This window comes from Leptonychotes weddellii, chromosome 7, assembly GCF_054177405.1.
Source record: "Leptonychotes weddellii isolate Sample4059 chromosome 7, ASM5417740v2, whole genome shotgun sequence".
Taxonomy (NCBI): Eukaryota; Metazoa; Chordata; class Mammalia; order Carnivora; family Phocidae; genus Leptonychotes; species Leptonychotes weddellii.
The window spans coordinates 126,860,822-126,875,481 of NC_138375.1; the positions used below are offsets into that span (position 1 = coordinate 126,860,822).

Consider the following 14,660-nt stretch of genomic DNA (forward strand, 5'->3'; position numbering starts at 1 on the left):
GAGATAGGTTTCCAACAACATGGGTTTATGTGTTAGTGATGAAGATGGAGAGAAATAACATACTGACAGTATATTTTGGGGAAGCACTGACAGATACGCTGAAAAGTATGAAGAGCAAGGGACAGAGAGGAAAAAAACTATTTTTGGTTTCTGGCTTAAGAAACTATTAGGATGAAGATGACATTTACTAGTACAAGAGAACTTTGCTTATAAAAGGGAGGTATTGGACAAAATAAATATCAAAAACCCCTATCTTGAAAAAGATCAAGATTCACAGGTCAAGTGGAAAAGGAAGAATAAAGAAAAAAGACTATGAAAGAGAAATAGTAAGATTGGGGAAAAAAAAACTAGAGGAGAATGGCATTAAGAGAACAAGACAAAAAAGTATTCTCAAGGAGGAAATGGTCGCATGCATTGAATATTGCTAAGAGTTCAAATGAGATGATGATAAAGAAGTTTCAGTTATATGTGATGCCCCTTTGGATGCCCCCTGAATCTCAACAGCAGCTTCAGTGGGGTAGCTGTGTCAGAAGTCACACAGTGGGTAACTATGAAAGGGACCTAAGATAACAGGGAAAAAAAATGTGTGTATAGTTTTAAAAAGCTGAATGATAACAGGAAGCAGAGAAATAGAGTAATAGCTGGAAAAAGTTTTGGGATCAAAGCAGGCTTTGGAATGAGAGACAGCAGAGCACACTTCTGTCCTGATGGGAAGCAGTCAACTGAGAGTCAAAAGTAGAGAAGAAAAGCACAGCTGGGATTCAGAACAGAACTGAAGTCTCTGATAGGAAGGACTCTTCGTCCTTATTAACAGGAGGAATGAATACGATGGGAACAAATGTAGTTAAAGCTTCATGCCAGGATGGTAAGAGTTTTAATACCTTATAGTTAAGAGCAAAGATGGAAGAGGTGATATGGGAAATCTGAAGTTACAAATCTTCAGTGTAGGGAAGCCCAGTAAAGACACATAGCAGGAATGGGAGAACTTCTAAAATTGCTGAGCGAGAAGCTCCTAAGTCCTCTCACCAGAAAGCAACAGTAAAACTGCACAAAGTTGTAAAAAAGACCCATTTAAAGATACTGGAAATTGATCAATGCATACAACACACAGAGAAGCATTTATTCAAGAAAAATTGACTGGAATCTCTGGAGAAACCGTGAGAACCTGGCATTTTGGTGGGGCCGCTGCTACCCTACCCCGCCACTTGGGCAGTCTGTGAGCAGGAAGAACTCTGCTGCGCGGCCAGAGGTGGCTACTTGAATAAAAATTCCAGGCTCGGGGCGCCTGGGTGGCTCAGATGGTTAAGCGTCTGCCTTCGGCTCAGGTCATGATCCCAGGGTCCTGGGATTGAGTCCCGCATTGGGCTACCGGCTCAGCGGGGAGCCTGCTTCTCTCTCTGACCCTCTCCCCTCTCATGCTGTTTCTCTCTCGCTCGCTCTCTAAAAAATAAATAAAATCTTTAAAAAAAAAAAAAAAATTCCAGGCTCAGTGGCACCATCAAAAGCAACAGAGATCTCAGTACCAACTAGAAAAAGCTAACCTCTCAACTAGCCTGAGGCTGTGATATGAATTGGGACAAGGGCAGACCAGCCAGAAATTTAACAAGATCCAGGAACAAGAGAGCTAAAGAAGCCTTCCTCATCATGGATCCTCTATCATTTAAAACTGTGTTTCCAAAATGAAGATGACATAAAGATATTCCCATATCAGTAAGGGGCTCAATAAACATTTGTTGAATAAATGAATAGCTCTGCAAAAGGCAATGAAGAACAAGGAGAGACAAATACCTGTCTTTACCCTAAGAAAAATACAAAAAAAATTAAGCTACTGCATTACACGTCTAAAGGATTGTTGTCAGCAGAAAATAGTTAGCTATCAAACAGAAGAAAATAAAAAGAACATGCAGAAGTTGAGAATGTGAGGGACGTGGCTGATCACAGGAGAAGCAGAAGACACATACAGGCCATTTTTGCTTTGCATAGTAGCATAGGAACATGAAAACGACCAAGCAAGCTGAAACCATTGTGAAGCAATCTTAATAAACAAAGGAAAAACTACAAATATTCTGAGACTAAGAAAAATATTTTTCAAAACATTAAAACTCTTATGGTTGGCAATAAATGTATAGGGAAATGAAAAAATAGTAAAAATCATATTTATTTAGCACACTATAATTAAAATATTAGAAATATTGAGAATTTAAGTGTTTTATTTCTTTTTTTTTTTTTAAAGATTTTATTTATTTATTTGAGAGAGAGACAGAACAAGTGAGAGGCAGAGGGAAAGGCAGAGGGAGAAGCAGACTCCCCACTGAGCAGGGAGCCCGATGCGGAGCTCGATCCCAGGACCCTGAGATCATGACCTGAGCCGAAGGTAGACACTTAACCGACTGAGCCACCCAGGTACCTGATCAAGTGTTTTATTTCTATGTAAAAAATTTATCAAGAGTACTTGGAATAGCGCTTGCCTTCTTCTAACTCTGTAATTTAGGATACAAAGGAAGCATCTTTTCTAATCCTTGGCAAACCATCATACTTGTTTCTAAATTTGTATCAACTTCCAACATTTTATTCTTCACACTTTCAATGCTGTGAAATATTAGCCAGAGTTCCTTTAATGTGAAGTGGGTTTTTTTTTGCCAATTTCACTATCTCTACAAAATCCTTATCCCTGTGTTACACTTTCCTCACCTCTGTTGACAAGTTAGCCCTCACTAAGTCCTCTGGTTGCACATCCAGAATCTGACAGCAATGTCAGTTAGCCCCAATGTGAGCTATTTTTCCATAAACTCTGTTTACATTTGATTATTTTCTGTAGAAAGCATCTTAATTTTTTATTTAAATTCTATTAGCCGACACACTGCTTACATTCGATCTGAATGTCACTCACAGTGCTACCACTTGTCATTGTTTGGTAGCACTTCCACTTTTGTGAGACAATTCCCTCTTCCCATTACCCAATTTTGTAAAATGTCACTTGAGTTTGACACTCTGCTGTCTGTATACGAACTGAGTAACGGGTCCTAATTGATCAATCGCCAATAGACTCTGAAAGAACTGTTGTGATTGATCACTGCACATGAGGTGCATCTGCTATTTCCACAGTGACATGTGGACGGAAGAGCCAGCAGGGAAGTTCATACTTGAGGTAATACCTCACAGTTAATAGACTGTGGAAACTCTGAGCCATGTTGTTGAGGGACTCGTTACTTCACTAAACGGCAGTAACTATAACGTGTGTATATGAGAACCACGTAGGACCATCTGCAGTACAGAAAAGGAGCGAAAGCAGCAATGGCCCTGTGACTGCTAGTAGTCTGGATTCCTTAATTACCATCAAGTACCTTAGCACTACAGTGTTGACCAATTTATCTTTTTATCTAAGAACTGTATTTTGTTTAAAATATAGAAATCATAACTTATCAAAGGGCTGCCTTAAAAACCGGATGGAAATGGCCAAATATATATATATATTTTTTAAGATTTTTATTTATTTATTTGACAAAGAGAGACACAGTGAGAGAGGGAACACAAGCAGGGGGAGTGGGAGAGAGAGAAGCAGGCTTCCCGCTGAGCAGGGAGCCCGATGCGGGGCTCGATCCCAGGACCCTGGGATCATGACCTGAGCTGAAGGCAGACGCTTAACGACTGAGCCACCCAGGCGCCCCAATGGCCAAATATTTTTGAGTTTTTTTTGTTTTGCTTTGTTATGCAGCCTGACAAAATGAAATCTTTCTAAACCAGAGTGGGAAAATACTTGGAAGCAGCAACAATCCACTTATTTTAAACATTTTCATTTCCATTTCATTGCAACACTATTCAAAGTGTTGTTCTAGGTGGCACTTTTATTACCTTGGCTATGAAATAGTCCCAGATACTGAGCTCTGGTGGGATGAACTTCTCTTGGACTGTCAGTGACTCCTGGCTGACTACTGATGAAGAAGAGGTCGGTGGGGCAGAATCTCTGCAAGGAATTTTTGATGGCCTAAAACGTTTGTTCTGTTTCTCTCCTTCTTCCACAAGCGAAGAAACTAATGAAAACAAAATAAACTATTATTAAAATAAGTACTATTTCCATTGTACTAATTTCATCTATCTTTACATAAGATTTAAGGTTACCAATAAGCACAAACACAAAACTGAGATCATTACTACTATAGTAAGGTTAAAAAAAATAAGTAGAAGTGAGACAAAAATCACTGTAAAACGCAATCTTTACTTTTATCTCAACTTATCCCTCATTCTCTGAATGTTATGTGGGTAACAGGATATAATATCTGCCTATAAATGAGTCCACAATTGAGCTAAAATCATGACAGCAAATTATCTACATCCCTTTACTTTGAAGAATACCATGGAAAACAAAGAGTATCATGGGATGTCAATGTTAATTGAAGGCAACAACTCACTTATGAGGTTCTTTAGTAATCCCTTGGCCTTTTATCTACATACAAAACTGAATGTTTTCACTGAAAATAAATAAAAAATTCAAATACGTAACAACTGAATTAAACTGACTCAGACTTCTGGAAATGGCTTGCACATGGAATTTTCTGGTCAGTGGAACAATAAAGAGAGAGAAAATGCAATCTTTGTTGTTTTAACTTTTAAAACACTTAATGGTTAGTATTCCCTTAGTATTTTACTTTAGAGTATTAAGGGCCTCAGGAAAGGAAAACAAGTTACACAAATATATAAATAACAAATATTAAGTCACAAGATGCAAGTCACCAGTACAGAACCAAGGCTGTCCCAAACAGAAGCCTATGTCTAATTGACAAGCAAACAACTCCACAATAAGGCACACCAATATTCTCTTTCAATGGTTCCAGTGAGAACTGACTTACCTTTCAAAGGAATGCAAATATGTGTCCTGTAATATAATTTTGTTTTATTGTTTGAAGCTACTCAGCTTGCATAAACAGCATGCTCATGCATTATATCAAGCTACAGCCAAGCTGAGTTTAACAGAGTGATTTAGTGATTTCAGAAAAAAAGGAAATTAAAATGGATAAAATTCTAAAAGATTGCTTAGACATGGTATGATTATTACACAAACTCCCAAATGATTTTAAAAGGAACTTTCAGATTAAATGTGTTAAATTTCTGCCTTTTTTAAAGATTTATTTATTTATTTGAGAGCACACGCACAAGTGGGAGGAGGGGCAGAGGGAGAGGAAGAAGCAGACTCCACACTGAGCGGGAGCCTGACATGGGGCTGATCTCAAGACCCTGAAAACATGACCTGAGCCAAAACCAAGAGTCAGATGCTTAACTAACTGAGTCACTCAGGTACCCCAATTTTTTTTCCTGTTTTTAAAAGCAACTGATAGTCAACAATCATGTTTCTAAAATATGTTGCATACATTCATATTCATTCTATAACTTAAACAGTGATTCTATCAAATTCTGATCAAGTTAAAAATTTAGAATATAAAGGTACTTTTTACCTTTCAAAAATTAATGCTGTGATTTAAAATAAATTAATCATTTGACTTTAACATTACTATTTTGCTTTTTTTGTTTTTAGATTAGAAGGCATATGAACATAGGAGCTTAAAGGATCTCTGGAAAAATAAAACTTACAAACACTGAATGAATACATTTTTGCCAAGACAGCTATATGATAAAAAATCAGAGTTTTTAAACCAAAACCTAAGAAGATTTTTTTAAAAAGAGAAAATTTTACAAGTACAGTCAATGAACCCAGACACCGACATGAAAATAAGAAAAGTTACCACACTGGGGTAAATGTTTAAAATTACAGACTCAATACCAAAAATATAAAACTAGTTATTAAAATACTTTTGATGAGCAAAGAAAAAAATGGCAAACAGTTTCACAATACTGAATGTTCTATTACTTGAAATGCTATAAATAAAAGGACCTGAGTGATGCCTCCCAGCAAACAAGAAATAACCTGTAGCTTCTCATTAGCGTAGATGCTTCTTCTTTTCCCATAAATTACAGCAAGACTTAAGACAATTTTATGTTTAAATCACAGCAGGTTAGCATAGCCATGAAGGACCAATAGAGACTGCACAGTGGCTGAGGGCTCAACTGCTGATTTTTGAAAATGCTAATAATCAAATATCAAGAACCTCTGTCACTCTTTGGATAAAAACTGACTCTAGTGTTGCATTACTAAGGGGGTAAATGGCTACTTTACTAGTAATAGAAGGAAAAAACAGTATTAGGGAGAATTGAAAAGGAACTTGGATATGGAGCTTAGAAATTATAAGGAACATAGAGAAGCTAGAAAGTGGGTAAAGAAAAACCAACATACCCACGGATAAGAAAAGACAGAATCACTCACTAACATAAATTTCTTAAATTTCTTAGCTGCTTTGGATTCATAGAAAGTACTTTTAAGAAGTGCTTTTAAAGTCAAGATAGTGGACTTTCCCCTCCATTTTAAGAACTTCTATCCTCACTCCTAGTACATTCTGCAGTGACTTCCTGGAACTATGGATGTGACTTCCTAAAGAACTCAAAACAGAAATGGAGAAATGGTTAAGAGGCTACATCTAAAGAATGGGCAGAGGAGGTACAGAGGAGTAAGAAAGACAATGTTGCTTTTTATCATAAATTCTTCTGGACTACTGGATTTATTACCATGCACATATATTGTTTTGATTTTAATCAAAACAAGTTAACACTTTTTGAGTTTGTAATTTTATTTTATTTTTTAAAAAGAATTTATTTATTTGAGAGAAAGCACGAGTGAGCATGAGCGGGGAGGCGGGACAGGGGGAGAGGGAGAAGCTGTTCCCCACTGAGCGGGGAGCCCAACACAGGACTTGATCCCAGGATCCCGAGATCATGACCTAAGCTGAAGGCAGGAGCTTAACTGACTGAGCCACACAGGTGCCCCAAGTTTATCATTTTAAATCAAACAAAATTAATATTCTAAACCTAGACTTAAATGTTTTTTCTTTTAAAAAGTGACCTCAAAGTAACCAGCAGAATGATCTCATTCTCTGCATCTCAATCTAAGGCACACTTATCACAAGACTATTCATGAGTGTGTCACAGAGTACATGAAACTTCAGGGGGGACATTGTCCTGGACCTTCAAGTTTAGCTCCAAAATTTAGGGGGTGGGATGATGAAAGTAATTTAAATGATGATTTAAAATATTTTATTGGAAAGAAACAAAGATATGGAGAAGATAAAAGTCATGTAAGTTCAAGATAAAATAGATCCCGAATCTATTTATTGCTTTTGGCAAGATAATTCAGCATAAGAGATCTCCTAAGAGGTACATATACTCACTCTCCTCTAGCATCCACTTGAGGCAAAAAGTTTGAGAAGTACAAATATAGGCCAACACAAATTATATAGAAAAAATTCTCAAAATTATATGTAAAACATGACTTTACAAGTAAACTTCAAAGATTCTTAAAAGGAAAAGACCCAAACAGATTCAAGGAGTAATAAATTTAAGGTACTTCTTAATCCTCAAAGAATAAAATTAATGCAAAAAAAATGTCTGACAGGTGAAATTTTCCAATTTTAGAAAGATGGACTCTCAAGGATTGGTAGGGCGCAGTGGTACCTTGTACCTGCTTCATAAGTACCTATAAAAATGAAATGATGACTATCTTAGTAGAAAGGAGTGATTTGTCTCCAAATCACAGAGCAAGTAGTTTCCAAGATAGTTGGTGTTCAGAGTGATTCACTGGAATATGGAAAGAAAATATTACAACTACTACTTAGATTTTTTAATAAGGAGAAGTGGGGAGAAGGAAGAAAAGAGAAACAGGGTAAGAAGGGGAGAAGGAAAAGAAGAGAGGAGAGGTGGAGTGGAGGAGAAGAGAGAGAAAGAGAAGACAATAGAGGAAGGAAAAAGAAAGGGAGGTGGGAGAAGGGAAGCAGAAAGGGGAGGGAAGTGGTAAGGGGAAGAAGAAAATCTGTCAATGTTTAATATCTGGATCAGCAAGAGTACATGTATTTACAAATAAACACATACATACATACTGAGGATTTGCTCATGCATGTTTTGTGGATAGGGTTATATAATAAAAAATCTGGAGATAACACTATTTTTCCATCACCGTGAAGACCATGTGTGTGCCTGTAAGATTTCATCTCCAGCTCAACAGACTTATTAAAAGTGAGAACGGAGTACATACATACAGTGAAATATTACTCAGCTGTACAAAGAAAACTCTATCATATGCCACAACACGGATGAACCTCAAGGACATTGTGCTAAGTGAAATAAGCCTGTCACAAAGGGACAAATATGGTAGTTATGAAATGAAGAGATGCTTTTTAATGAAAATTTATATGTGTCCCTCAAAAAAGAAGTCTGCGCAAGGAGTCTAACAAAAGATGTATTCCCTTCTCTGGCAAAACTAGTTATTTTTTGGTTCAGTAGCCAGTTAAAATTGTTGGGCATATTCATCTGTATTGTAAATAGCTGATCGTTTTCTATTTTAAAAATGCTTAAGAGTCTTATACTTTTTCTGGTCAAGAAATGTTGCTATTTTATATATTTTGATAAAGGAAGGATAGCAAAGACATGTATAATCGCTAAATACTGAATAGAAAACTTTTATTTTTTTATACAAGTTTTAGGGGAAAAGCAAAACATTTGGATTTTCCGATCCATATTTAACATAAATAATCAAATGGCAAAAATATACTTTAAAATGTCTAAAACATCATTAGCAGCCTCATAGTTAGAAAAAAAAAGATATGCTTACCACAAATAAAATACTCATTTTATATTTTATTCCTCAATGTGGAGACATAAACAATCATTACTATGTATTTATCAAGATGAAGATGGAAAATTCAGTTCTCATACTGCAAATATTATGACAAAATACAATAAAAATTCTTCAATAAAAACATTGCTTTGCTTTATAATATGCAATAAAAAGCAAAGTATGGATTTCTAACCATCAGCAGAAAAAAAAAATCATTTTTCCAAACTTGCTATTGCTCACCTGATTCTCTTTTAAAAATTAACCATAGTAACAAAATAATTCCTAACTCCACGAAATGCACCTGCACTAATTTTAATCAGAAAACATAAATCCTTCATTAATATATGATGTGGAATTCACCAAGTTAAATTTGATTAAAAAATAAATAAATAAGTTACTGATTAGATTAACATTTTTGTTAAGAATTCTAACCTGCCAAACTGAAATCTTACACTTTTTATACTTTTATACTTATACTCATTTTCTTACATTACAAGGCTTAGTCATATTTAAATTTTGTCACTAAAAATATTAGTGTATTACGTATATAAAAGACATGTAGAGAGAAATATAATTTAGTTCATGATAATGATGTACTATATGTTGGCTATAAATAAATAAAAAAGAAAAAAAGAAAAAAAAATTTAGTTCATGAGACTATCATTGCAAAAAAAACTGAAATCAGAATTTACACCACAACAAGGGAAACAAATGGTGACTTTTAATTCCTCTTCTAGTACTAAGTTACATCTATGATTGATTCCCCACAGTTTCTGAGTTCTCAAAGAAAGATGAGCATCACATAACCTGGATGTGGCCTTAACACTAAGTGAACCACATGGTTTTTTTTTTTTTAATTAATTTATTTTTTTTATTATGTTATGTTAATCACCATACATTACATCATTAGTTTTTGATGTAGTGTTCCATGATTCATTGTTTGCATATAACACCCAATGCTCCGTTCAATACGGGCCCTCTTTAATACCCATCACCAGGCTAACCCATCCCCCCACCCCCCTCCCCTGAAAATCAGAGGGGGAGATGAACCATGAGAGACTATGGACTCTGAGAAACAAACTGAGGGTTCTAGTGAACCACATGTTTTAAGTATTCTGTGTTACCTGCCACCAAGGGATTAAATGTACAGATGCAGGTAATTTTCAGTCACTTTGACTATTTAGGGTTCAGTAAGTGATGGAATACAGTTTATGATGGTACCTATAAGATAATTTATGTAATGGTATTTGTGTGTAGAAACAACTAAAACTGAGTGGTTCAACAAAGAACTTAGACTTGGAGTAAGGTTCTTTACACATCTGTACTCAGTAGAAATGGTTGGAATTGAGACATGGTAACTGGTTAGTAAGAATATTTTTAATTTTTTACAGGTATCTGGACATTGCATAGCAAGAATTTATCCCTTTTTAACATTTCGTATTAACCAGATCAAATGTTTAAATGATTTTCTCTTAGGACACATTAAAAACAGGGCCACAATTAGTTTACCAATTTTTTTAATGCTAATCTCAGTAGAGCTATAAATCTTACTCCCTCTTAGACTTTGAAAGTTTTTCTTTAATTGAATTCAGTTATCTGAAGTTAAATATATATATTCCAAGGCAAATTTCATGAAAAGTTATAGTCTTTCTCTTTTTTTTTTTCATCCATATAAAAAATAAAGCACAGGAAATTACCCCTTAAAAATGAGAAGAGACGTCATAAAAATGAAGACATTTTTTAAAAAAAGATTATCACATATGAGCTAATAAATTACAAAAAGAAAATTTAACAGCTAGGTAGAAAGCATTATGAAGATTCGTTTCACATCAAAATATAATATATATAGTTTCAATATTAGAAAGTTTAGAAACAGGGATACAGTTGTTTAAAATATTCACTTTTCCTGGTATTATGAACACTTAGAAATCCAAAACCCCTAATGGCCAGAATCATAGTATGCAAAACATAAAGCAGCCTCATTTGAAATGTTTTCCAGACATTTCAAGCCATTCTGATTTACTATGATTAGCACTGACATTTATTCCTACACATTTAAAAAGATGTTAAAGTCTAAGGAATGGAAAACATCAAAGGAAAATAATTTAAAAGCAGAATAAAAAGCAGAGATGGTTTTCTGAAATGCTAATCATTGTTTTAAATCAAAAATATGGCTTGATTAAAGGAAATTTCTCAATTTTCTATTTCAAGAGCCATACAAAATAAAACAGGCCCAAGGTACCCCAACCCCTCCAAAACAACACAAAGCAAGCTGAGCCGTAAAAGCCTATTTCTAAAACTAATATCTTGCCTGCAAGACTGGGAGGGCTATGAGAACTGATGGTTGAAAGAGCTTTGGTAAAGCCCACACATTCCATGGAGAATACCACTACCTGGTGGGGGCTAGGCATAGCAAAGTGCCTTCCTGCCAAAGAAAGAAGAGAAAATCTGTATTTGGGATAGAACAAAGACCAGTGTTACAGTATATTTCAAAACAAATGATCATTTCAACAGCAAAAGATTTAAGAAAATTACATTAGATAGTTCTAATCACTGCTGCACAAGTGTCTTATAGTTTGAAAACTGCACCAGAAACTGGACACTGCATTTTCACCATGAAACCATTTGTTCACGCTTTAAGAAAATGGTCTGTAACAAAAACTTTCTGTGAATAAATTAAATGTAATTACACTTGACAAAGTTATCATTCAGACGAACAAATAAAAGTTTCAGTCTTAAAAATAAATAAACAAACAAACATGAAAAAACTAACCAGGTAAAGCTTTTGAGTGTGTGTGTTCTTTGCTGGGAACATGTGCACCTCCACCAAACACAGCAGACCACATTTTTTCGTTCAGGGGATGGGCCACGATCCGAAACAGTTCATTACTAGAATGTGTTGCCAGGCCATGGATGAAGAGACTCAGATACACTGCTGTGAGAATCTCACAGAGCAAGACTGTAAGCCCTGACTGGGCTTCCTCGCCAGAAGAATTCAAAAGTCGAATCAGAGAAGTGATTCCTAGAACAAACAAACAACAGCTACCACTGACAATAAATTTTAAAAATAAAAAATTAACTGTACTTTTAATTTTTGAAAAAACTTTATTAAACCAGGATTAAAGTTTTTTCTTCTCTAGATTCACAGACTAGAAGTTATTACAGTTAATGCACAAATACTGAGCTATTCAATTTAGAGAAACAATGAAAATCTATCATCTAATACAAATCTGATAGATAAAATTTAATTCCCACAAAAAATGTACTTCTATTATGACAAAAAATTATAACAAGTGATGTAACAAAACATTTGAGTTATTTTAGTAAACGGTCAAGGAAATACCAATGTTAAGTAACTGCGAAATTTACAATGAGTGGTAAATACTGAAGTGTTATCAATTCTAACAATATTTAACAGTGATTATCGTGCAGCAAAACCACACCATATGTACTTTTTCCTCATCTGATTAAATTCAATAAGGCTAAGAAAAAACTCACATATATTTATTTACGTACATATATACATAAATTCTTTGTACCTGGCCATTGTGCTGGTGATGTATTAGGAGTTATTGCTTCATCTAAGCTTCCTGTTTTCAAAGAATGTCGATGGGGAAGCAGGACTGTCTGATACATCATTCCAGTAAACTGATTTGTTTGAAATGAACTAAGAAAAGAAGACATTTAAATAAGAATAATCGGCAATAATAACCATATAAGAAAATAATAATAAAAATATAATGATCTAAAATGAATTTCACATGTAATATTTCCATGTCTTAGATCTAACTTCTGGGTATCTTAAAATTCAAGTTTTTATTAGTTATACTGCTATTACTGATCTAAGTAGTGTTCTCTATAGTCTGGTGATATAATAAAACCAAGTATCCTTTAAGTGTAAACATGCAAATTTTCTAAATTAAAATACATGTGATAGGTTTTAAGTATATTTATTTAATGAAAGAAATAGAATACATACAAATGAGAAAACTAAATCACTACTGACCACAAACAGCAAGCTATTCTATCAAAGTTCAAAACAAGGTTATCTGGTTGAAAACAAAGTCAGTTTAGGTTCAGCTTGATATTTAATGGCTGTCAACCCCACATCAGGATAGGTTACATCAGGATAGGTTACATCAGGTATATATACAAGGTACCAGGGATATAATGAAAAATGTGGTTTCTGTATCCATGAAATTTATAGTCTGGTGGAAGAATCAGACACAAATAATTTCATCATATCGCTTCCTTTCTTTTCTTTCTTTCTTTTTTTTTTGAGAGAGACAGAGAGAGGGAGAGAGCGGGGAAGGGGGGAAAGAGGGGATACAGAGGGAGAGGGAGAATCTCAACAGACTCCACACCCAGCACAGAGCCCAAAGTGGTACTTGATCCCATGACCCTGAGATCATGACCTGAGCCGAAATCAAGAGTCAGGTGCCCCTATCATATTGCTTTTGGAGACAAAACCTATGCATACAGGGCTATGAAAGCAAAAGGGGGGAGCATTTTATACAATTTGGGAATTCAGGGTAAGCTTTTCCAAGTAAATGGCACTTTAAACTATAAATAAACAGATGAATGAACAAAGTAACTTGCTGCTTGATATAAACTATGAAATAAATCTGACAGAAAATGGTACAAAAATTTTTGTTAAATCCTGTCATAAATTCCTATTTCAAATGTGAAGTAAATGAATGCCATATTTAAATACAGCACATTTATTGTTTTAGATCTGTTCTGATTGGCAAGTCTTCTATTAGTCATAACATTCTGACGCATTTGTAAATAGTTTCTCATGCTTTACTTTGCAGTTTCGAGATGGCAGGCTGCCAACAAAAAAAATCCCCCCTGCTACAATAAGCCTATGGAAATGACGAAAAAGATAAAGATACGTTGATGAAAATAAAGCCACACTCAATAACAAGAAAAGTGAACTCTTGGAGGACGAAGGCCAAAGAAATCAAGTTGAAGCTACCTTGGGAATACAGAAACAGATTAGTAAATTGAGACTCCCATGGAAGAATTGAAACACATACAACACCAAGGAAGGCTAACATCATGTAAGAAACAACAAACACAGTGAATGACCTGCACCTGAGGAAGCAGACTTATCAGAACATGACAGAAGGTGCTTTATACTCAGAGAGGTTAAAACAATTAAGAAATACAGTAAGTTATAAAAATAAAAGTGACCATTAAAATCAACAAGGAGATCTTAAAAATGAAAAACAGAATTTCTAAAACACAACCTCAGGCTAAATAAAAGACAAGACGTTGCTGAAGAACGAGTGAGCATCTGGAAAATGAAACCAGGATTCCTCCTGAAATAAAGCAAAAATAAAGAAAGAAAAAAAAATATGAGATGAAAGCTAAAAGGAAAATAAGAGAAACCTGTAAATTCCAATACCTGTCTAATAAGAAAAAGGAGAAAGAAGACAAAATATTTAAAGAAATAAAGTCAAGAAACAAAACAAAGGATCACAGGGGAAAAAAAAGAGAGAGGAAAACCAAGAAATAGACTCTTAACTCTAGAGAACAAACTGATGGTCACCAGACGGGGGAGGTCGGAGGGGGAGATGGGTGAAATAGGTGATGGGATTAAGCAGTGCACTTGTGATGAGCACAGGGTGATATATGCAAGTGTTGAATCACTATATTGTACATCTGAAACTAATATTACACTGTATGTTAACTGGAATTTAAATAAAAATTTTTAAAAAGGAAAGAGAATTTCAAAGAACTAAAGGAAGATACCAAAGTGTCAAACAGTATGTTTTAAAAGTCTAGCTAAATTATAGTGAAACCTTAGGCTATAAAGAGACAAATCATAATGAGGAATTCTTAATTGCAGGAAACAAACTGAGTGTTGTTGGAGTGGGGGGTGGGGTGGGAGGGATGGGGTGACTGGGTGATAGACACTGGGGAGGGTACGTGCTCTGTT

At 35.0% G+C, this 14,660-nt stretch overlaps 1 protein-coding gene across 6 annotated transcripts in view; it reads right to left on the reverse strand.

Moving 5' to 3' along the window:
• DMXL1 (Dmx like 1) overlaps nt 1-14,660 on the reverse strand; it is a 130,297-nt gene that overhangs the window by 45,645 nt on the left and 69,992 nt on the right. For all 6 annotated transcript variants that reach the window (XR_014147278.1, XM_081827204.1, XM_081827203.1 and 3 more), the window contains exons 27-29: nt 12,256-12,383; nt 11,490-11,738; nt 3,853-4,031 (exon numbers count right to left, since the gene is read on the reverse strand). Coding sequence is in view for 5 of the 6 variants with exons in the window: in XM_081827204.1 (XP_081683330.1) it covers nt 3,853-4,031; nt 11,490-11,738; nt 12,256-12,383 (556 nt within the window). In the remaining variant the exon portion in view is untranslated. The remainder of the gene's footprint in view (nt 1-3,852; nt 4,032-11,489; nt 11,739-12,255; nt 12,384-14,660) is intronic.